The sequence below is a fragment of the Rhinoderma darwinii genome, chromosome 7 (genome assembly GCF_050947455.1).
Source record: "Rhinoderma darwinii isolate aRhiDar2 chromosome 7, aRhiDar2.hap1, whole genome shotgun sequence".
NCBI lineage: Eukaryota > Metazoa > Chordata > Amphibia > Anura > Rhinodermatidae > Rhinoderma > Rhinoderma darwinii.
The window spans coordinates 38,723,251-38,748,224 of NC_134693.1; the positions used below are offsets into that span (position 1 = coordinate 38,723,251).

The 24,974-nt window shown below is 41.7% G+C and overlaps 1 protein-coding gene across 4 annotated transcripts in view; it reads right to left on the minus strand.

The window, feature by feature from the left end:
* FNBP1L (formin binding protein 1 like) overlaps positions 1 to 21,104 on the minus strand; it is a 137,040-nt gene extending 115,936 nt beyond the window's left edge. For 2 of the 4 annotated variants that reach the window (XM_075833192.1, XM_075833195.1), the window contains exon 1: positions 20,944 to 21,103. In XM_075833192.1, coding sequence (XP_075689307.1) covers positions 20,944 to 20,967 — 24 coding nt within the window. In that variant the 5' untranslated portion in view covers positions 20,968 to 21,103. Of the gene's footprint in view, positions 1 to 20,943 lie in introns of all 4 variants that reach the window. The other 2 variants (XM_075833193.1, XM_075833191.1) reach the window with 1 other exon arrangement.
* Positions 21,105 to 24,974: the final 3,870 nt, after the last annotated feature.

Below are 24,974 nucleotides of genomic sequence, written 5' to 3' on the forward strand. Positions count from 1 at the left end.
CTTTGGACTTTTTTGGAGCAGTTTTTCATAGACTCCAAAAACGGTCGTAAAAAAACTTAGCGAAAAACGCGCGTGGCTTAGAAAACGTCTGAAAATCAGGAGCTGTTTTCCCACAGACGTTTTTGAGTTGGCATGTGAACATACCCTTAGTCCTCCCACACACGAGCGTGTTTAGTCCGTGATATACAGACAGTATGTCGGCAGTATATCCCGACCAAACACTGTGCAGGGAGGAATGCTACTATCATACTTATGTACGATGCCAGGAGTCTCTGCCTCGCTGCAGGAAAACTGTCCCGTACTTTAATCATGTTTTCAGCATAGGACAGTAGTTCCGCGGGGTGGCAGGGACACCTAGCATCGTACATAACTATGATGCTAGGAGCCCAGCTTCCTACACTTTGTTCAGTCCGGGAAATACGGTGAACACGCGGTCCGGAAATCACGGACCGACCACGCTCGTGTGAGTTAGGCCACAAACTTCCCTTTTCCCCTTTTAAGATTTTCATTAACGGCAGAGAGAATGTAGCTAGACGTTAATATCTCTTTAATAACTGAATCTACCACTGAGGATTCTGCCAGACAAATAGTGATTGCCCTGCCCATCATAAATAGATTCCAGGTTCCTGAAACATATGAGATAATAAAAATAGGGAACGGCAGAAGCTTCATAAACCAAGCACAATAATTATCAACCAGTAAGGCATATAGCAGAAACAGTCAGCGGTATAGCTAGTGCTTTGAGCCGCGGGGTGTAGAGAACAATAAAAAGAGTAAGCAATTAAAACAAATGCTAATTTAAAGTATTAATTCTCATTTTGGCAGTGCTACAAAAGAAATTTAAAAAAAAATCAAAAGTCGAGCGTGGGGAGAAAAAAAATAAAAATAAGAAGTTTCCTCTTGGGATGGACAAATTCCAGGTAATGCACTAAGGAATTAACTACTACCGTATCAACTTTTTAGAACATTTTGTATGAACGTCTATGAAACTTCTTTAGTTTCAAATTGGGTCCTGAAGTGGTGGTACAGGTAAAGTCTACAGCATTGTGCGCACACATAGTCTCCACCAACGGTGATCTTATTTAGAGATTATTCTGGATTAGACAGACAATCATACACATGGGGTTAAACTGGTAATGCGTTACATATGGTGTAACATACCAATCCATTGTGGGTGTCAGCAGTCACTATCTCTAGGTGATTGACTTCCATAGTGGTGCACACCAGATTTAGTAGCGTGCATGTGGCATTTATTTTCCATTTGTGTTTCTTATGCATTTGTCCATGTAAGAGGTGGGTCAGTGTTTAGTGCTGGTGCCTCCCAGCACTAGGGCCCTGGGCTCAAATCCAACCACAGGCAACTTCTGCATGGAATTTGTATGCTCTAGTGCCTGCGTTTCCTCCAGTGTTCTCCTACAACCCCAAAAACATACTAATAGGTTTATTGGCTTCCTATGAAATTGGCCCTTGTGTATGTATGAGATGGGGAAATTAGATGGTTGGCCCCATAAGTGGCAAGTACTAATGGCAATCTCTGTACAGTGTTGTGGAATAAGTTAACAGTTTGGAAATAAAACAATAAACGTGAGGGAGCGTGATAGCACAAGCTTTGGCTACGTTCACACCTGCGTCGCGGGCTTCTGTTCTGCTCCGTCAGAGGAGCAGAAAAAGGCAAAACCGAAAGCAACAGTTTCGTTGAACCACGGATACTACTGGCGGATGACGGAACCCGTTGACTTTAATGGGTTCTGTCTGGGTTTCTGTGGTTTTACCTGAAACAATAGCGCAGCTCCCTGCCAAATCTGCGATGTAGGTCCCTAATAGTGCCTCCAATGCAGATGTGAATAAAGCCTTACTCTTATTCATGAAAACAGAAGTGTGTGAAAGCCCACGTGGTGTTGCACATGTATAGCAGATTAGAGCATGTGCCATTCACCCATCCTTGCTGCAAGTAAAGCTAAACAGTCAGAGAACATATGTGCCAGCCTAGATCATTAAGGTTCTTCAGCACCAACTAATAGTCACTGTATGTGTCTATACTGGCACATGTGACCCGCTATTTTAGCAGGAATAACACTGCGTGGTATAACAGAAGCCATTTACTAATCTGACTATTAAGTGAGCCACACACTCATCACTACGGGGTGCAGGCAAAACGGGAAACCACTGAAAAACCCTGAAGGGAAAGGAATTCCACAATAGCTTTAATGGGCTACAGCTGGCACCTATAGCCAGGATTTTCCTTTTAAGAGGAGGAATGTAAATAATGCAAGCAGCGACTTGGGAAGGATTTGATTTCCTATTTCCTCTGCATTCTATCGTTTGTCTAATGTGACCGAGCCTCAGACAATCCTCCTACTCAACCCAAATCCTTATCTATATTCTGTGTCTGCACAGCAGAAAAGAACAGGATAATCCCATATTTAGAGATGAGCTTGTTTAGCAGCGCTCGCTTTCTAGTGAATGAATAAAAAAAAAAAAAATAATAAAATAAACTATACGAAGGACACATTCACATGGCCAAAATTTAGGTCTGTGTTACCTCCTTATATTCCTTGCCAGAACCAGGAGCAGATCATAAATCTGAGAAAAGGAAAGCCCTTTCCCAAGCTTTTCCTACAATCTGCTTCTGTTTTTGTTCAAAAAATATACCGATATAACAAACGAAATTTTTTTTTAAAAAAAAGTCAGCCACAATTTACAAATGAATTAATTTGTAAACTTGTCTGAAGAAGGAGATCAAACAGGTGTCCGGCTCCTTTCACATTAGCGTTAAGCTCAGTTTAGCTCTCTTCCGTCAAAAGAAGAGATGAACGAAAGTCCAAACGGAAAGGATAGTTTCCGCTAAAAACCTAGCGAACAGAAAGCAACTGAAACAAAAGAATTACCAATCGAAATCAACGGTAATTCTAACGGAAGCGATGCTTTCCATTTGGACTCTCGTTCATCTCTTCCTCTGATGGTAGAGATCTAAACAGAGCTTAAAGCTAGTGTGAACTTAGCCTTAGCGGCTTCAGGAATCTGGAAGGAAATGTATCCAAAACAATGTAGACCGTTTCAAGTTATGACTTCTGTATAATGGAATTTATTTCCCTACTCGCATCATGAGCGCAAGATACAAAGTATTCTCTACAATTTGCATCATAATTTAATGCTAGGGAACTCTCGAAAAATCTTTGTTCTATTGCATTATCATGGCTGCATAAAAGTGAAACTGCACATGTGTTTTCATGTTCTCCCATAATTTAACACTAGAGGTGATATTTTGGGATATCACACATCGATCTACCCGGATCGGACAGTGGAATAATTGTGGTGTAATATTACCGTAGAGCCGATAACATACAAAGCTGCTGGCACCGCTATTACATCAATAGTGCAGCAAATGCCACACCTCTTCCCTATTGCCCTGGAGCACAGGCCTAATGAACCAAAATTAGTTTTATGTACAGGTATCATTGTAAAAAGAGAAGCTCTATTGGTAAAGAACAAGACTTACTGATTGCAATTAAGCTCTTGAATTGTCTGGTCCAGGGGTCAGAAACCTGTGGCAGCGGTGCCACAGCCGGCATGTGGGGCATAGTTTGCTGGCATGCCTCCCTCTCCTGGTGACCAGCGCGGTTGTGTGCTTGGCGGCACTAAACACAGGGAGAGAGAGCGGCCCTTTAATGTGTTTGTCGCAGCTAAACACTTCGGGCCCCTTGCGCACTACTGTATTTTTCATCAGTAATTATAGTCTGTAACTACGGACAGTAATTACGGACCCGTCATTTCTATTGGCCACGGACACCTTTCATTATATTTACTGATGGGTGTCCGTGCTGAAAAAATTATACAACCTGTCCTATTCTAGTCAGTAATAACGCCACGGACTCTCCCATATAAGTCTATGGGAGCTTCTGTAAATACGGATGTGTATCCGTAAACCGTCCATATTTACGGAAGCATTTCTAGGCAGCTTGTTGACATCATTTGCAGCCTCCCTCTTTTTTTACAGATCCGTATTTACAAATCAAATACGGATGCAATACAGTCCGTACTAATCCGTAAATACAGATGAGGCCTAGGATGCACACAATGCAGCAGCACTGCCCTCTCTCCTGGTGATTACTGAACTCGGTCCTCGCGGCGCTAACCACCTACTATAAGAAAAATTAGCATGTGCACTCCGCCAACCTGGTATTAAGCAGCCGTGATCTCTCCAATGTGCACCCCCCCCACCCCAGTTGGTGTTCAGTAGCCATGGTATTTCCTTTGTGCACCCCCAAAGCTGGTGTTCAGTATTGCACTCTCTCCTGTGTGCAGATCCACCTAACTGGTGTTTAATAGCCGCGGTCTCTCCTTTGTGCACACCCTCCCCCAAGCTGGTGTTCTGTAGCCTCGAATACCACAGTTGGCTCATCTCTGCAAGGGTCACACTAAAACGTTTAATCAACGAATTAATTGGTTTAGGTCACATATGTGGTAACCGTTTGTCTTATATGACTTTCATGTTTGCATGGCACATGGAGTACTACATCATTGTTTGTTTTTTTATCGGCACGCCATACAAAAAAGGTTGCCTACCCCTGGTCTAGTCAAATCCAACTACTCAGCAATAATACCCACTTGTAGAAATGTCTTTACTGGCAGATGAATATTACATTGATTTCCAGATGAGACCCCCAGTTATTTTCTGAAGTAGATTTACCAGACCTACAATTGACATTAAAGACACCACCCAGAACAAGCGGATTGCAGAATATTAGGAGACGGATGGGTTAGGCATTGGAACGCTTATTAACCAGCCATACTTTGCATTACACAAGATGACAGAAGGAAATTTCTAATATAATCTTAGACTTAAATTATATTTGAGGGAATTTCCTCAGTTAATACTTGGCACAAAGCAAGTCAGACTTGCTGCTTCGCTCTTTGATTTATTTCCCTTTGTCATCTGGTGCAGTTCATAATATAATGCCACGGGATATTTGGATAAACATTCAAAAAAAATATCCGATTTTAGATTGAACGCTTGGAGCAGAGTCTTGTCAAGGAGATGATATGTAATTGTGTTTGTTTTCATGAATATCACAGCAGAAGTGTGAAGTTGCTTCTATTTAGGAGCCACAAGAGGAGATTCATTAGGAATATTTTACTGCCCGTGGCATCAAAAACACAAGAATGGCATGTGGCTGTGGGCACACACCGGAAAGAAAAATAATCTGCTCTGCAGAGAGTCTCTGACCACACAACTGGTTGAGTGACAGCCACAAAAATCTCCTGCAGTCCACAATGAAAGCATAGCAAAATATAATATATATATATATATAAATAACAAAAACAGCAATGTTTAGAAGTGAAGAAAGGGCCTGTTCACGGGCTCCATTTGCATTACCATTGATTGCAATGGTAATGCTTCCTTTGCAAATAGTTTCCATTTGTCTCCGTTCCGTTAGGTTGCCATTTTTTTAGGCGGAAACAATTGCGTAGTTGACTGAACATTGATAGCGTTCTTATTGTTTGGACTGTAGTGATGGAACAAAGTCCTGAAGCCTACTGTAATTGTTCCCACAATTTACACTATAACCCATTGAAGGTACGGCCACACAGAGCGGCCCTGACACGGTCACAACGCAGCCAACAACCGCGCTGGCACTATGTAGGAGCGGCTGTCAAATACCTCGTTAAGGAGTATTCGGGTTACATGCGCACTGCCGCTCCATTCACTCTCTATGGGAGCGCCGGAGATAGCCGAGTGCAGTGTTCGGCTTTTTCCGGCACTGCCATAGAGAATGAATAAAGCGTAACTTGCGGTCATTTGCAAAATCGTGCGACCATAAAAGGGTGTATTAATTCATGGCCGCACTATTTTGCATATAAAAGGGACGGTTTACCCGCGTTAACATGTGGCCACTAACAGGCTGTTTGACAGCTGCACCGAACATGGTTGTTAGTTGTGTTGCGACCGTGTCAGGGCCACTCCGTGTGGCCCTACCCTAATAATCCGGACACATCTACATTTCAATATTAACCCCTATACCTATTCACACAAATAGTTCTACTTGATACCAATAGAATGTGCAGGATATTCGTGGACAAGATAAATTCACATTAAGAGGACATCAGTGATCCAGGACTCAGGTGACTGGTACGGATTACAGCTCAATATTTCTAGTTACTATCTCGGGCTCTAAACAGTACTATAGCAAAGGTGAATATACTGCACCCAACATGTTCTGAGAAATGAATCATTCACACAGATTGAGTAACTAAGTACCATAAAGTATGACATCTATATATGTGACCTGTATATTACCACACAGAAAAAGATCTGTGCATTGCAAGCATGCTGAACAACGGCATATCAACCACATGAAACATCCTCGTCAAGGTATTGAAATTATATTCAGCCATTATAGCTGAATGAGAACAGATATCGGTAATTTAGCCTTTCCAGTCTAGTTATGCGAGTTATTCTGGGCAAGTTGGGTGACCAACCCTATGGGAATTGTAATGGTGGCCATAATTGTTGCTGTCTCTTATCTTACCTAGAAATAGCTATGACTAAAGCTGGCTATATTTATACTTAGAAAGCTGGCATACACTAGAGATTTTAGATGGCCGAACACAGCGATTTACATCATATTCTGAGGAGCGCAAAAAAATGTGACCAACGGCAGGTATTTGTGGAAAACTTGATCTGCCTTGCTGTATTTTTTGGGATATTGTCGGGTGCAGTTGTTGGAAAGTTGTTAATGCCAATACAGATGCGCATCCTATTTTGGTGGTCAACCATAAATATTGAGACTGCATGGGGTTGATTTTTGGACAATAATCAAAAGTAACGTGTAGAAGAACCCCACTGGCTTAACAAGAACTGCATACAGTGGCATGACAGCAGTGAATGAATGTCACTCTGTGGTAGGATTTAATCCCGCAGCAAGAGTTACCTGCTAGCTCATGCACTTTGACATGACACGAAACCGGGCTCTCCTACAATTACACAACACCCTTCATTGTCTGCCACAAGCCTATTAATAAAAACTACCTGTATTTCACAGGCTGCTTTGTCATGTACAAAACCGAGAACAAGACCGTAAAATTCCAAGTAGAGACTTTCCCCAATAACAGAGAATGTTGTACCGCAGCGATAATTGCTACAAATAACTGAAACATTTCCAAATATCAATACAATCCTAAGGCGTTAAAGTAATAATAATCTCATCTATTTCAAATGGATTATTATTTTGTATAGTGCTGCCGACATGATAGAAACATATGTGGACGAGCGATCAGTAACAATCCCCATACCGATCATAGCTCCTTGTAAAAGGAGCGCCGATCAACGAGCTGCCTTGTTGATCGGCGCTTGTTTTCATGGCCCATATCGGGCGGTGTGAGAGGACGTTTACACCATCACTACAGATCGGCGAACGGATGGTCATCTTTACCAACTTCAAGATAGAATCAACAAGCCAATAAAACTCTAATAATAGGAATTGTGTAGTCAAAACAATTCATTAATATGTTTGTCCAATTTGTGAGTCCCACACAGAAGGTTTGCAGTGCCGACATCCTTCACCAAGTCACTGATTAAAATACAGGTATGTCTCCACCAAATCTCCAATGTAGTAAAATAATAATTGGACGAGAGCGGCTGGCACAAACCTCTTGTGCCGCTTATCTCCATGAAAAAAGAAAAATCTTTTTGGATTCATGTTTCCCCTGATAACAGAGGCTCATAACCTGGCTATCAGGCCGCATAAACATAAGATTTTCACAGCACAACCTTAAAATTGGTGGCATTGCCCAACGAAGACGTAATGCCTATGGCCAGCTTTTATTACACGCCAGCTGTGTGTATATATCCCGGATAATTAATGCAAAATTGTGTTTCTTTTGGGGCCATTTTTTTAAATTTATTTTATACATACCAATTACCAAAAGCCGAGGATTAGCAGCATAAAAAGAACAATGGGTATCAGGCTATAATGCATTATCCCATCTGGCAGTCAAAGGGTTTAACTAATCTTTACCAGGCTGCCATGTCAGTTGTACTAATCTGCTTTATTTCATCCGCTAATTATGTTTCCAGAGTCCTGCTGTATGGAAGAACTGAGTAACCACTACTTCCCCCCTTTCCTTGCAGAAAAGCAATACCTGTGTCTGTTTAACTGTTTAACATACAGATTCATATTGGGGAGGGGGGCTGCATTTCATAACGTCTGCTGTAGAAAATGTCAGTGTAAAGCTGGTTGTTAGTAAGAAAAAAAAAAAAAAAAAACACATACATACATATTCCAATATCTTTTCTACAATGTCTTTCATAGTAGATAAAATAGTAAAAACAACAAACTATTTCATAGATACCTAATGAACCGAAAATCCCCAACTAGTATATTCATTGCTCCCCAGAGTAATGTATTGTCCCGAACATGAAAGAATTCTGATCACTAATTATTATACCCAGCATCCTACAAGTGCCATTACTACTAGGATTACAGATTTCACAGCGGACTGATCCTATATAATAAAGAAACGTTTTGGGTTTTTTTATGCACTGCCATTCATACTACAACTTTTTATACAACTTTTATGTGTTACTTTAGTTGTATTAATAGATCACTTGTATAAACAAATAGTAATTAAGGGTGTGTGCTTCTAGAGCCGTATATATTTATTACTATGTATCTGCAAGCTGCTTTCAAATATTTACATTACATGGACCCTATTCCGCTCTACTATAGTATTAAACAAGCTTGTCCCATATAATTCACAGAATTTCACTGCATTTGATCGTTTTGGTACCATGGACACCACCATTATCAGTCCACTGACCTCAATCCAATCAGCTTGGCTAATGCAAGATTACTAGGTTGGGTGAAATGCATCTTCGGTCGCATTCAGACGGATGGTAATCCAAGTTCGATTTACTTGAATCGCAGATGGTCGGGGTATTGCAGTATTACTACAAACGCATTACGGCCGTCTGAATGCGGCCGTAGAGTTTGTGGCAAGAGATATGATAGCCTGGACCTTCTAATATTCCAAACATTTAGCAATGCATGTAGGACACGGCTAGAACACAAAGTAGTAGTAGCAGATCGTTCTCTGTGTTTTCCTACATACAAGGAAACCATTAATGCAGCAGGTGCCTGTTAAAAATAAAATACAATTACATTTTGAGGAATCTGGAAATTCTGGTTACATTAACAGTCAATTAGAGACCAATAACACAAACCCCAGAAACCGATTACCATTACCAACCTGAAAACATCAAAATGATTTGCGCAGAAAGTCAGGAAAAAAATAACTTCTCGCTAAATATTTAAACCTGCATTACACTTTCTTCCTTTTCTATCAAATGTAGAAATATCCTCATACTTTACACGAGCCAATGATCATACGAACGCTTGTTCCCTATCATTGCCCTTTGTAAACAGGACAGCAATAAGCCGACGAACGAGCAAACGCTAGTTCGCCAGGTGATCACAACTTTTATGTGGCCTTAAAACTGATCGCTTGTCGGCAGCACATCTCCCCTTGCGAATCAGGTATGTGCTGCCAACAAGCTGCAAAATGTATGAGGACAAACGGTCGTTTGTCCCCATACATTCCGACCATTGCTCCAAGTACATGGAGCTAAACTAGCTCCGATTGAAGTGCTAGATCGTCGATCTGAGCTGGTTACCAGCCAGGAAATTGGACTGTGTAAAACCACCCAAATGCTTGTTGTGGGTGACAATCCAAGACTACGACTAAAAATTTAGATTTTACAGGATTAGAAAGCCATGGCTGCTTTCTTCTGGAAACAGCGCCACACCTGTCCATGGGATGTGTCTGGTATTGCAGCTCAGCTCCATTAAAGTGAAACACACACCACCAATGAACACGTGTGACGCTGTATTTGGAAGAAAGCAGACAGTTTTTCTAATCCTGTACTACCCCCTTAAGGGGAGTATATATCATATATATGATATGTATATGTTCTCAGAACATTGCTTCATGTAATTTTACATACCAAAGTCACATTGGTGGTAAAACTTTCAAGTGACCATACTGGACCAAGAAGGTCTACCATCATTATACTTCTCATTACTGGAATTGAAAAGTGTCAGTCTACTTTTACATTGATCACTATAAGGTTCAATATAACAGTGTAGGACAATAGAACACATGTAAGGTAACCAGCTGCTCGTTAACCCCTTCACGACTGCCATACATGTGTATATATACACACACGTTCTAACGGCCGATGCCCCGTGCAGTTTGCATATGTATAAACGTTGACAGCCTGGAACGGGTTTAATGAGTGCAGTACCGTTTCAGTGTGAGCAGCACTGCACTCTGTCGGCCGGGGCTTTGAGAGCCCCGGAATACACCTCCCCCCCACTGTAGATAGTGCCTCCCACTACCCCCTGTAGGCAGCGCAAAACCCTCTGCAAATAGCGCGACCTATGCTCCCCCCAGCATCGGAATCATTCCCCCTCCTAGAGGGAGCCCCCGCCGTCTCTCCTTCCCTGCTGTAGATAGTGCCACCACCCCTGCAGATAGCTTCGCACCCCCCACTGTAGATAGCGCCACCTGAACCGACTACAGTAGCGGAATCCCTGGTATCAGATCGCACTGGCCGGAGATTCCGCTTCTAGAGAGCCCTTGACGTCACTGTCCATTTGGACAGTGACGTTAGTGGCTCTCTCTAGGAGCGGTATCCCTGACAGACACTCTGGCCGGAAATCCCGCTACCGGAGAAGCCCCTGGTGTCACTATCCATATATGGACAGTGACGTCAGGGGCTACTCGTGGAGCGGAATCCCCGCTCTGGCAGGGGATTCCGCTTTTAGAGTTAACCCCTGACGTCACTGTCCATATATGGACAGAGACATCAGGGGCTTCCTGTAGGAGCAGAATCTTCGGCCAGAGGGGTTCTGCTCCTACAGGGAACTACAGTTGTGCTATTTACAGGAAGGGGGTGCTATCTGCATTGGGGATATTGCTAAATACAGGGGGGATGGCGCTATTTACATGGGAACTGTGGCATTACAGGGGACACTGTGGCACTATCTACATGGGCACTGTGTGTGGCACTATGTGGGCATTATCTACAGGGAGAACTGTAGCACTATGTGGGCACTGGCACTATTTACAGTAGGCACTATGTGGGCACTGGCACTATGTGGCACTATCTACAGCGGTATTGCGTCACTATCTACATGGGCACTGTGGTGTTTTCAGGGGTTTGGGACAAAAAACCCTAACAAATAAAATTCATCCATTATTTATTTTTTATCGTTCATGAAAAAACGGATGGCAAATGCCGGTTAAAAACGGTCAGACGGCCAGGAAATGGATTCAAATTTTGAGACACATTGATGCAAAGCGGCCATGAAAAACTGAGTTGATTCGTTGTTGACTGCCATTTTTTTCGTCGTGTGTATAGAAGCCCCCTTCACTCTCCCCTCACAGTGATCCAGGTTTATGGAGAGAGAAGAGGACTAATTGTTGCAGAGATCTACAGCAAAATGAGAGAGAGAGAGAGATAGATAGAGATATATATATATATATATATATATATAAAAACAAAAATAATTAGTTTTTTTTAATTTGTAGCGATGTCTGCTCATAATAAAAATTAAAAACCCTGAATTCATTAAACTAATCTAGAAAATGAAAGCCCCATAAGTCTTATCAAAAATGGAAATTTTGACCTGGACACAGGGGCAATGACCCTTGGTCATGAAAGAGTTAAATATACATACCGCATGATCTGCGCACCTTAGGACAGTATCTCCTGCAGCATAAAAAACTGAAGAGAACAAGGACAAAACATTTCTAACAAACATATTCAATGCGTAGTGGACATTTTCACCTATCCAGCAAAGACGCTGACTTCTGAACCGGTAAATCTTGTGGGTTGCTTAATCGAATAAATTGAGATTCTGCCACGTCTGTGTAATTCTTTGTGCTCAGGAATACTAAAATACTGCTGCTACCTTTGGGTACGTTCAGATGATGCGGCTCTTCGGAGCAGATTCCGCATTGATAATCTGTGACAATTTATAGTACAATACACGCGGATGGGGTTCTTAAAACAACATTCACATTTAGTGGGAAAAACTCAAAAAGGTTTAGATCGGAGCAAACTGCGGATTTGAAAATTCACAGAATACCCATTCTGTTGTGGAAATGCTTTGTATCGCAAAGGTTGAAATCAGTCGCAAAATCTGAATATTAATCTCGTCCGTTTTATTACCGATTGTGGCTAAGGAAAGAGAAAACAATGAAACCAGGAAGCGGACGAGAACATGCATGACATACCGATTATGCATTATAAGTCACTGGACACAGAAATTATATGAATGAATGAAAAGAAAGAGTCCACACTCCATAAAACCAGGCCACTAAATGAGTAATGCAATTGGCATCAAAAGACTCCTCTACCTTAGCTATTGCACATCTTCGTAGATAATGCCATGCATGCCATTCTTCAAATGTTTACTTAAATGTATAGTCAACTTTATCCTACATACCTAACCCCACTGGTCCACAGACTTGCAAATACAAAGAAGAAGAGGCTGCCAAACCGATTACTAATCAGCTATTAAATAAATTATCAAATAGACTTGTACTGATCTGCTCTAATTAATGGAAAGAAAACTCAAGACAAAGCATTAGAAAATCATGCATAGAAATGCTCAACCCAGTTCTCTTACACACGACTGAGTGCCACTCGAACGGTTTTTCACGGCATCGATAGTTTTCAGAAACCCATTCACTTTAGTGGGTGAATCGGGTCCGTGAAAGTGGACCAGAATCTCAGATTTGTGGAAAAAGATAGAATATGGCCCCATGCACACAAATGTATTTTTGTGGCCGCAATTTACCCGCAAATCTGCGAGTAAAGTGCGGCCCCATTTATTTCAATGGGCCCATGCACAGGACCGTGGTTTCCACGGTCCCTGCATTGTCCGGGAGCCTGGACCGCAAATAGGACATTTCTTATTATGGCCGCATTTTGTGTCCAGGCTCGTTGAAATGAATGCATATGGCAATGCACACGGCCCGTGATTTGCCGGCGGCCGCGGGTGACACTCTGCGGCCGTCCAAGCCGCAGATCATGGCCCGTGCACACCACTACGGTAGTGTGCATGAGGCCTTAGTCCCACCTTTCCACAGATCACAGAAAGGACTCGGGCGGCATACACAGTCGTGTGCATGAGCCCTAAAAGAGCAACAATCTCAGGCATAGCAATACTGGATACAATAGGATTTGTAAACTTTAAGCCATAAGAAATCAAAATACTAACTAAAGTAATGCCAAAAATAATAGAAAATTGTATTTTAATCATCTGCACCATTTCTGCTGGAAATCTATTTAAAATCTTCACTAGTCGGCCAGTATAGCAAGCCTTTGTATGAATCACGTCTGAGCTCCTTGCAGCTTCATAGCAGGGGCTGAAGCCAAATGATACTGGCATAGCCTAGGAACATCCAAATGCACAGTGTGTGTTTGCGGCTTTGTAACTCGCTAGTTGCCATGGCAACTATAAAAGTATTGAGAATGTCCTTCACATGCAGGGAGGTTGAAATGTTTGACACACATATATATAGAATCCAGCAAGTCACATCTGTAGAGCGACACATAAGACTGGTTTAGTGAAGGGCTTACATAACCAACACTTGCCAGGAATTATTTTACTCAGAAACAACGGACACTTCTTTTAATCCAAGAAATACAAAGAACGTACATTCACTACAAAATCGACTCCTGATTCACTTCACAAATATTCAGTGATCTCAGGCTGTAATCCACTACATCCTGTGCTGGTGTACTGTAAGTGCTCACATTACATCCGTGGGGTTCTAGACTCCTAACCAGGTCATACAAGTCATGCCTGTTCCTCCAGTTACTGCCAGCTCAAAGTGGCAGACAAATGCGTCGCACACCATAGGAGTCAGCGAGCTGGTATTAAACCATAGGACCTGTGTAAGGTAAAAATTATACACACACACTCTCCATGATGTGGGCTCCCCCGCTGAGCTCAAAGTTCATTAGCCTGTAAACCGCTAAAAAAAAAAAAAAATCCTAAGGATAGACAGGAGACATTGACAAGGCAATAAACGGATTACAATATCATCATTAGAAGGGGTTTATCCACAATGAACATCAGTTTGATATCCCATAAGCATCTAAAAATCGGTGTGGCCCCAAACTTTACAAACCTCAATACAAAATGATACAGAAAGATCGGCATGAATTTAAGGGCATATTTGCGAATGTTAAAACCTGCAGGACTTCACCCATGGTATTGTGAGGGATGAAATCTGCATATAAATCCAGAATACAAAAAAAAAAAAAACAGCTGTAGAGAAAAACCACAATGTGTGAACATGGTCTAACAAGTTGTGCGCTTGTGTGAGCCGCACTTTCAAAACAGGTTTTCAGCCTCTGAATGATTTCAAACAAACAAACAAAAAAAAAAAACACAGGATTTCCATTCACTGAAAGCAAATATATTGAAAATGTTGAGGGATTGATATAAAGCATATTAGAAAATTGCACACATTTTAATCGCGCAATAAGGAAGCATTACAATTATTTACGCCAGAACCTCAGTCAGCGACCCACAGGATAGATGATAAATGTCTCATTGCAGGGGGCCCCATGGATTACTAGAACAGGAGTCCCCTATTCCTCCTCACTCAACGACCGTAGTGAAGAGGACTTTGAATGAAGCGGAAGCTGAGCATCCAAAGTGCTGCTCCATTCAAAGTCTATGGGACTGACTGAAACAGCCAAGTATTGCGCTCAGCTGTTTTGGGGGTCCCAGCGATCATACATTTATCCCCAGTCCTGTGGATAAACTTGGACAAAAAGACTTCAGGATTCCCTCGATACAACTTGCAGTATGTCGCGTTTTGGATCTCTGTTCCCCTCATCTTTTTTTAAATAGTATGCAACCACAGTTGGGCACAAATTATCTTCAGTGAGGTACAACATTAGCTAGCATAGCTAAAAATGGTAATGACACAGCATGGACCCCTAGATTTCCATGGGATCCTTGCGATCTAAGACCGCAGATATGGCCACATGCATGAGGCCTAAGTGTGACCTAATAGAATTTACATTGCTTAGATTATGTAAGAAGTACAGCAAAAGTACTGGTGTATTTCCTATGAAAGCACGGATGTACGTGTGCAGGAAACATGCAAGCAGGTTGTTTACTTCATTTACAAGGGCTAAAGCTGCTCGAAGTGCACAACCCTATTAATAAACTATCAATGAGCGAGATTAATACTTGTGCAGTACTGTTCCTTCCTTATCGCAGCAGCAGTGGTATATCTCTTCTATCAGTGGGAAAAATATACTGGTGTCATATCCATAAAAGCACGTAGAGATCTTTTGCTTTTTTTTTTATCATCATTATTATTGTATGGATTACTGTGCAGAAAACACTTAACATTTCTAAGAATACAAAAGCGTAAAATAAATTGTACAAAAGTGAAGTGCGATGATAAGAGGTTTCATGCATGACATATTCCTTCCATAGTGCATTATTTTATTCGACATCATGCATGGCGGATATATTTTCTAAATTTTTGGAAGCCGTGGATGCAGGTGATGGGTTTGACGTACTGTTTACATATGCTCTTCAATAGATGAATAGTACAGACCATCACTGTAGGAGAACGAGGGCACTCATCCATGGATGATGGATTCATTATTCCTAGAGAACTTCTTTAGGCATACAAAGTGAAGAAAACAAAAACATAAAAAAATGGAAATTAAATTTAAAAAAATAAATAAATGCTCCACCACTGCATGGAAAATTAGGACTACATTATATCCCTCTGCTCAGGATGTGCAAAGTACACTATGTGTAAAAGAAAAAAAAAAGGGTACCTGTCAGCAGGTCCCTTGCGCTACTTTATTTGCTCTGTATACAGGGCATTATGTCCTCCGTACAAAACACAGAGGAAAGTTCCTACAGAACGCAGTTCTCCAGGGAGGGAGCAATATCTCGATGGCGTTTCCTTCTGCAGGTTGGGCTAGCACATCCTCTACAAGGACACACAGCATCTCAACAGGCGCTACACTATAAACTACAAGGATGCCCATCTCTGGTTAAGCACCTGCAAATTTGGCTGGGTTACCACCACATTTTGGCATTACATTCGACAACCAGTTGCATACGCCTGCCATTAGCTCCCATGCGGTATATCTTTTGTTTTAATTATTTTTGCATACATTTTTTGTAGTTGATTACACATTTCAAAGCAGTTGAGAGAGAGGTATCCAGACATATACCGGCCAGACATATACCAAAAGGATACGCTATCGATATACATCTAGCTTATAGAAGTCTATGGGCACCTTAGACGTATACACCGGTGTCAAAACATAGTGTGAACTTTGCCTTGGATCAAGCATAAGGCTGACACATCCCAGCATCTCCATGGAGAACCTACTTGCCTGGAAGAATACGCTGAAGACCTAGTGCCCACTTTACAACACAAATTAAACATAGTAAGGGCTGATGGATCCACTAAAGGTTTGCTGACAGGAGGTCTAATAAATTAACACTTTTTAAAGCATTTCAAAATGTCAGAGAAGGTAAATGAACAAATCCCAAAGATTTTGTATATTAAGATTTGTTAAAATAACCAAAGATCTAATCCTTTCATCATGGAACTAGTCAGCGAGTAATTTACAACACAACATACTATAATAGATCAGCAACAGGATCTCTATATAGGATTTAAACAAAACCAGAGCTTGTATGTCCTGATACTATCCAGTACTCTGGTCACAATATATGTTCTAGTGAAGATACAAGCAACCAAAAATTATTCAGAAAAAAAAATAAAAAATTATTACATCAGAAATGGTTTTTAGCAGCTGAAATCTTATGGAACCGATGATTTTGCTCATTGCCTTTTGGACATCCCCGCTGCATTGACAAGACACCCAATGAGGATCACATACCCCAAGAGCGGGTTTCCTGCTCAGTCTCTAGAGATACAATGACAACAAAAAATACAAGAAACTGCATCAATTACACCAAAGCTCAATTCTCAGCAATGACTAAAAAGTTATTCTTTAAAACAATTAGGATTAAGTGTGATTACAGAAAACACTTAAATATTTTACTAAGAGCACTTAAGCCGGCAAAATTTACCAGCACTACCAGGATATTCTTTCGGGTAATGCTGGCTATGGTCTGAACCCTATATGGTATTTATTAAATTATAGTTTTTTAATTGATCATGGATTTTTCTTGATGGTGACCAAGTATCTAGTTACACCGCAATGGTGCAGTAAGGAGAGGAGCATGAGTTAGGATAAGGCCCACATGGGGCGTAATCGACGCCTCACTGGAACACTGTTTGACGTGAATGTCGAATTCCCGCGATGTTGCGGGGAAAACTGTTTGTTTCCTGTAAAAAAAAAAACGTGCGACCATTAATGAATAGACCCTTATGGCTCTACAATTTTGTAGATTAACCAAAGCAGCACCGAGGAGCCATCAACAAGCACTTGGACAACTGCACCAAACAACGCCTCAGCATTGGTTTGGGCCACAACGCGGACATGTCGAAGCCGTTTTCCGAGGCCTTGCCCCAAGGCATTATATGCACGACTGTATTACATGACGCAGAGACACAATACAGCAGCACACAGCTCCGCATTATGGAGAATTAGGACTCAGTGTGCAGGGCTCGTATACATGGCATTGCTGTGTGAGCATGGACCTTTCGATAACACAGAAATAAAGTCCATTAACCTGGCGAAAAGAAACACAAAAAAAGGCCATACTTACTAAATGGGTTGTAGTCACCAGTTCCCAATAGGATGCAGACAAGTCAAAAATGCTACAGAGGGAGAGTGCTCAGGAGCATTAAATAGTAATATCCACTCCCACTAGTCTTGAGTGTCGTCACATGCATTCCTGTATTAAAAATATTGGATTTGTCCATCGCTCGGGGCAAAGTTGCAAGATCCTAAAACCATTAAAGGGGTTTTCCACCTTCTGGCAACTGATGACCTATCCACCGGGCCCCGCACAGACCAGCCTCCGTGCACCGGACGTACATGCCGGAAGCAGTTGGCTCCGGCCATGGAATAGCGGCCGAGCTGCAGTACAACAGCTTTGCTCCTATTCAAGTGAATAGGAGCGGACCTGCAGTTCTGCAGCACGGCCACTATGCTATATACTGAGCCAACTGCTTCCGGCTCCATACATAGCACTATGTGCCATAACATCTGTTGCCTGCAGGCCACCAGAGCGTATCCGAGTGTCGGACCCGCACCGATGATATACTGATGACCTATCCGGTGGATAGGTCATCAGAAGGTGGACAGCCCCTTTAAGGAGACAGTCACCACATTATAAGTGCCCTGTCTCCTACATAAGGAGATCGGCGCTATAATGTAGGTGACAGCAGTGCTTTTTATTTCGAAAAACGATTATTTTTACCATGTTATTAGCGATTTTAGCTTTATGCTAATTACTTTCTTAATGCCCATCTGGGTGTGTTTTTACTTTAGACCAAGTGGGCATTGGGGAGAGAAGTGTATGACCAAAGTAAAAACACGCCCAATTGGGCATTAAGAAACTAATTAGCATAAAGCTAAAATCGCTAATAACGTGGTAAAAATAGATGATTTTCTAAATTAAAAGCACTGCTGTCACCTACATTACAGCGCCCATCTCCTTATGTAGGAGATAGGGCACTTATAATGTGGCGATAGAGCCTCTTTAAGGCCTCATTCACAGACGGGTCGAATATGCGTCCGTAAAAACAGACCGTTTTACGTACGTGTCAGTGTTTCACGCGAGAATCGCATCCGTATGTGTTTCTCTTCTGCATCCTGGTTTCCCCTTTTTTCTCCCCTCTTTCGTTACCAACTGTCCAGGAAAATTGGACAGCACATCGATGTCATAATGTACGGTCCGTTAATTTTTTACCCATTGACTACAATGAGCGAAGTGGATTGCAAAAATGGACCAGAATAGGACATGCAGGGAGTTTCTCGTAATGGACACACGCTCTGTGAAAAAACATGGATGTGCAAGTAGCCCCAGTGAATTTCATAGGTCACGGTGCTGTCCGTAGCACATGGGCGAGACACACACTGGTATGAATAAGGTCAGAGACAGAAGTCATCATGAATAGCACATACCATTGCTTAAAGGTTCCTACACAAAGCAGACAACCTGGTCTACCATGGATTTGCCCTGCTCAGGTATGTCTGTACCTGCATAGAGTACAATGAAACACATTCACATTCCCTGTGAAGATAGTGACATACCTGTACAAGCCGTATCTAAGGGAGATCACTTAGTTTAAACGCAACAACGTGGGCACAAACCGTTAACTACAACAATCCACTACATCGAACATTCAGGTTCCAAAACAGACTTCAGTAGCACCATCACACCACTGGAAATCCAAAGTGTAGCTTAGGCTTTTGTAAGCATTTTATAAAACTTTATATCTTGCCCCACAGCCAGTTTGGACCCATTTCTACCAACTAAACCATCAGAACCCTATAGTGATCTAAGTTTGCATGGGCAGCCGTAATACAGACACCAAAGTGTAGCTGTATGAAAGCGGCCTAAAATTTTAAGTTCACATGTACAATGTGTATATACTGCACAACAGGCAGTATACAGGCTGCCATAAACAGCTGACCAGATAGAAAAACAGACATACTATCTCCATTATCAGACCAATCGCATTGGAAAGGAAGAGACTAATAATAGAAGTAAATGAGGGAATTTATATGCCATTCCATTGAAGGTAAATTATGTACACGGTCTACTGAATTTATAAGTCTTATTCGGCCCGCTAGTAGAAATAATGTATCACATCGTACTAAATACATAATTAAAACGAAGCGGCGCTCGCTGTGATAAGTATTTGAATACCTTGAGGAGCCTGGGACAGAATCCACAACCGACTATCAGCAGACATTTCTAAGTGACATGAGCCGGCCCCAGAGAATGCCTTGCACTTGGCATACGGAGGCCCTGTATGGGGGTAGAATACAGTGCGGTTCCTTTTTAACGTAATATATATCCATCTTCATTGCAGGAACCAGATCCAGTCATTCAGTATACAAATAATCACCCGGCATGTAATAAAGTGATTATACACCGTATTGTCTTGTATACTCACACTCTGCATTGTTTGCATACTCAAAGTTACCTAAGGCAAAAATCACTGGGAAGGTTGAGCAGACTGGGGGTTATCCTCCCTCCCGGCTGTGTAGATGTGACCCGATCCACACCATATATATTATTACTATGTGACAGTAACGCACCCCAGTATAAAACACACACATCATGATAAATCATTATTTTGGTGAAGCAAACATTTTATATATTTTTTTTCTTAATTCAAGGATAGTTTAATATCACAGACACTGTAGCAGAAATATTGTTACAATGCATTGACTATAATAAATGTATCACATACAAGACCCCACAACCTGGCGAGGGAGCGACTGTAGCCAGGAACAGCAGATGAAAGAAAGGGTGTGATCGGTCTGCTTCCAGGCAGGCAGACAAAAGCCGCCCTTCACCTGGCCAGTGTTCACACCCCTGATACTACACAGCTAGTACTAGCGCACAATACAAAGCTCCCAGGAGCTGATCTGCTGCACAATACAATGGCCACTCAGTCATAACCAAAACTAACACAGGTCTCCTCAGCATGGACGGATATAAAACGCAGCAAGTCTATGAGCTGCCGTCCTGCTCATGTGTGTGCCCATAGATACTATATACAGCAGTGTACACAGTGCCCTGCATGGCACACAGGAGCAGCGTCTGCCCAGAGAACCGCCCGCACCACCACCTGGCACCACCGCTCCGGACCTCCAAATCACCTTCACCCCTCCCTCACAGGAAACAAAAGCGCCCACGTAGGACGGCGCGCTCACCACACACTTACCCACAGCTCCGTGCCCCAGCTCATGGCTCCGGCTGCTGGGTGTCGGGGAGGACGGCTGTGTCCGGGTGTAAGTGCACAGAGAGGACGGGCGGCTCGGTGTCCTGGTTGTAGCTCCTTCCTTGTGTGTTGTGTGAAGATTGGGAAGGAGGGGGAGCAAACCCTGAGAGGGAGGAGAGAAGAGGCGGGAATGGCATGTGAGACGAGAAGAAGGTTGGGATGGGCAGGAAGGGATGGCATGTGAGACGAGGTGGAAGGACCGGTAGGTGACAACATGTACGTGGTCAGAGACGTAACCATGTCATTAACTAAAATATTATATATTTGGTCCATTCTAGTATCAACATTTAATAATCTATCACACTGACCTGGGAGTCTGTAATAATATATCACATGTGGGAGTCTGTAATAATATATCACGTGTGAGAGTCTGTAATAATATATCACGTGTGAGAGTCTGTAATAATATATCACGTGTGAGAGTCTGTAATAATATATCACGTGTGAGAGTAATAATATATCACATGAGAGAGTCTGTAATAATATATCACGTGTGAGAGTCTGTAATAATATATCACGTGTGAGAGTGTAATAATATATCACATGTGGGAGTCTGTAATAATATATCACATGTGGGAGTGTAATAATATATCACGTGTGAGAGTCTGTAATAATATATCACATGTGAGAGTGTAATAATATATCACGTGTAAGAGTATGTAATAATATATCACGTGTAAGAGTATGTAATAATATATCACATGTGAGAGTCTGTAATACTATATCACATGTGAGAGTGTAATAATATATCACGTGTAAGAGTATGTAATAATATATCACATGTGAGAGTGTAATAATATATCACATGAGAGAGTCTGTAATAATATATCATGTGTGAGTGTAATAATATATCACGTGTAAGAGTATGTAATAATATATCACATGTGGGAGTCTGTAATAATATATCACATGTGGGAGTCTGTAATAATATATCACATGTGGGAGTGTAATAATATATCACGTGTGAGAGTCTGTAATAATATATCACATGTGAGAGTGTAATAATATATCACGTGTAAGAGTATGTAATAATATATCACATGTGAGAGTCTGTAATAATATATCACATGTGAGAGTGTAATAATATATCACGTGTAAGAGTATGTAATAATATATCACATGTGAGAGTCTGTAATAATATATCACATGTGAGAGTGTAATAATATATTACAAAAAACGCGTCGTTTTGCGTGCGCAAAAGGTCCGTGTGTCATCTGCATATGATGCATGATTTTCGCGCAGCCGCCATCATTATGACACTGTTTTTATGCTTGTAAACAGAAAAGCACGTGGTGCTTTTCTGTTTTCATTCATTGTTTTTACTACTGTTGCACGAATCATGCACAGCACACGGAAGTGCGTCTATGTGATGTCCGTGATTTTCACGCACCCATTGACTTCAATGGGTGCGTGATGCGCAAAAAACGCTCAAGTATAGCACATGTCGTGAGTTTCACGCAGCGGACACACGCTGCGTGAAAAACATGCAATGTCTGAAAGTCCCCATTGCCTTACATAGGTCCGTGCAACGCGCGTGATTTTCACGCACAGGAACTACGCTCGTGTAAATAAGGCCTAATAGCAATTAACCCCATCATGTTCCTCAGTCATAATAGACAACATTGGGTTAATGTGTAAGGTACATGTTGGGATTAAATACTATTAATGTGAGGCACATGGAGGTTCAAAATTTATGACACCTCGTGCCTCACAATAAGTGGAAAAAAAGCAGTTTTTATTTTATAACCGTAAACATCATAAATGACGCTATAAATTTATTACTGTCCTGACGATACCGAATATGTGTATATTTTATGTATTGAGACTTATCTTAATGTTTATTGTAAAAAAAAATGTTTTTTTTTAATTTAACATTACTTTATTTATTTTTTACTTTTTATTTATTTTTATTTTTCCATCAGAAAATGTTTTTTACATCAAAACAGAATATATCATACATATATAGCCATGGATAACAAAAAGAGAACAAAATAAAGATAAAATAAAGATATTATGCGTATAACACTTCCAAACACAATGCACCACAGTCTTCTGTTCCAGCAGAAGAGAAAATAATATGATAGACAAAATACATGGATATCAGGAATACATAGCAATACAGCATAAGCAATACTGATAGTGCATCCAGGACAGTGGGCACCACGACAATCGGCATCAGAACTGATTTCCACACTTCGCATCGGAGAGAGGAGAAAATAACTAGGCAGAACCAGAGAACCCACAAAAACCCACACACCAGCTACCAGGTCAGACCAAGCCGATTCCCCCACCCTACATACACCCAGGGACCTATGCATAAAGTAAATAATCCTCCGACTCACAGAACTCCCTCCATCCCTGCCAGACCATCTCCACCGACCCTGGATTCATGTGATGGGCCTGTGTTGCCTCTTCCATTCTCTGCAGATGCAGTATCTCCTGGAACCATTCAGTAATGGTTGGCACGCTACTGGTCTTCCATAAACGTGGAATAACCGTGCGTGCGGCGATCAACAGGAAACTAATCAGGGTTTTCGTGTATCTTTTAACCGCTCCAGGGAGCATGGAGAGTAGCAACACCTCCGGGGTATTGGGAAGCACCTGACCCGTGATTTTCTGTATCAGGTCCACTACGGTAGACCAGAATGTATTGATTAACGGGCATCCCCACCATACTTTTTATTTTTAAACTTTAATGTACTGGCATGTATCTATGTATGGATAGTGCACAGGCAGATAGTGCACAGATAGTGCACAGGCAGTTGTTAGGCCATACCTAAGTATGCCCTAACAACAGGAAATATGGTTAGACAGTCCTTCAATGGACCCTGGGCTATCTGCCCATACATGGTATATCCCTCGATCGCGTCACAGGAATTCCCTGTGACGCGATCCAAAGGGCATCCCCCACTTCTCATTTACCCCTTAAATGCTGCGGTCAGCTTTGATCGCAGCATTCAGGGGAATAACGACGGAGATGAGAGATTTCTCTGGTCTCCGCCTTTAGAGCGGGGCTGCGGCTGTGTAATACAACCATTGTCCTGCTCCTGACAAGTGTGTTCGCGGTCAGCATAGGGTGATGCGGCCGGCGCTGCACTAATGAGCGCAGGCACTGAAGACAGAACATGGGGGTGTTATCAGTGCCGCCAATCATTAGTGCAGCGCTGGCCGCATCACATCATGCTGACCGCGCGCACTTGTCAGGACTCAGGTGCGGGGCAATGGCTGTATTACACAGTCGCAGCCCCGCTCTCATACATTCATGTGTTACTATGCTGAGCTGCACAGCTTAGTATCGAAATACATAAAATAACGGTATTAAACCGTTTGAGGGTGCACAGTATCAAAGTTTCGATGCATCGTGCATCCCTAATAATATATCACATGTGAGAGTCTGTAATAATATATCACATGTGAGAGTCTGTAATAATATATCACATGTGAGTGTAATAATATATCACATGTGAGAGTCTGTAATAATATATCACATGTGAGAGTCTGTAATAATATATCACATGTGAGTGTAATAATATATCACATGTGAGTGTAATAATATATCACATGTGAGAGTCTGTAATAATATATCACATGTGAGTGTAATAATATATCACATGTGAGTGTAATAATATATCACATGTGAGAGTCTGTAATAATATATCACATGTGAGAGTCTGTAATAATATATCACGTGTGAGAGTGTAATAATATATCACATGTGAGAGTGTAATAATATATCACATGTGAGAGTGTAATAATATATCACATGTGAGAGTCTGTAAGGCTGGGTTCACACGACCGATTTTCAGACGTAAACGAGACGTTTTATGCCTCGTTTTACGTCTGAAAATAGGGCTACAATACGTCGGCAAACATCTGCCCATTCATTTGAATGGGTTTGCCGACGTACTGTGCAGACGACCTGTCATTTACGCCTCGTCGTTTGACAGCTGTCAAACGACGACGCGTAAAAATAC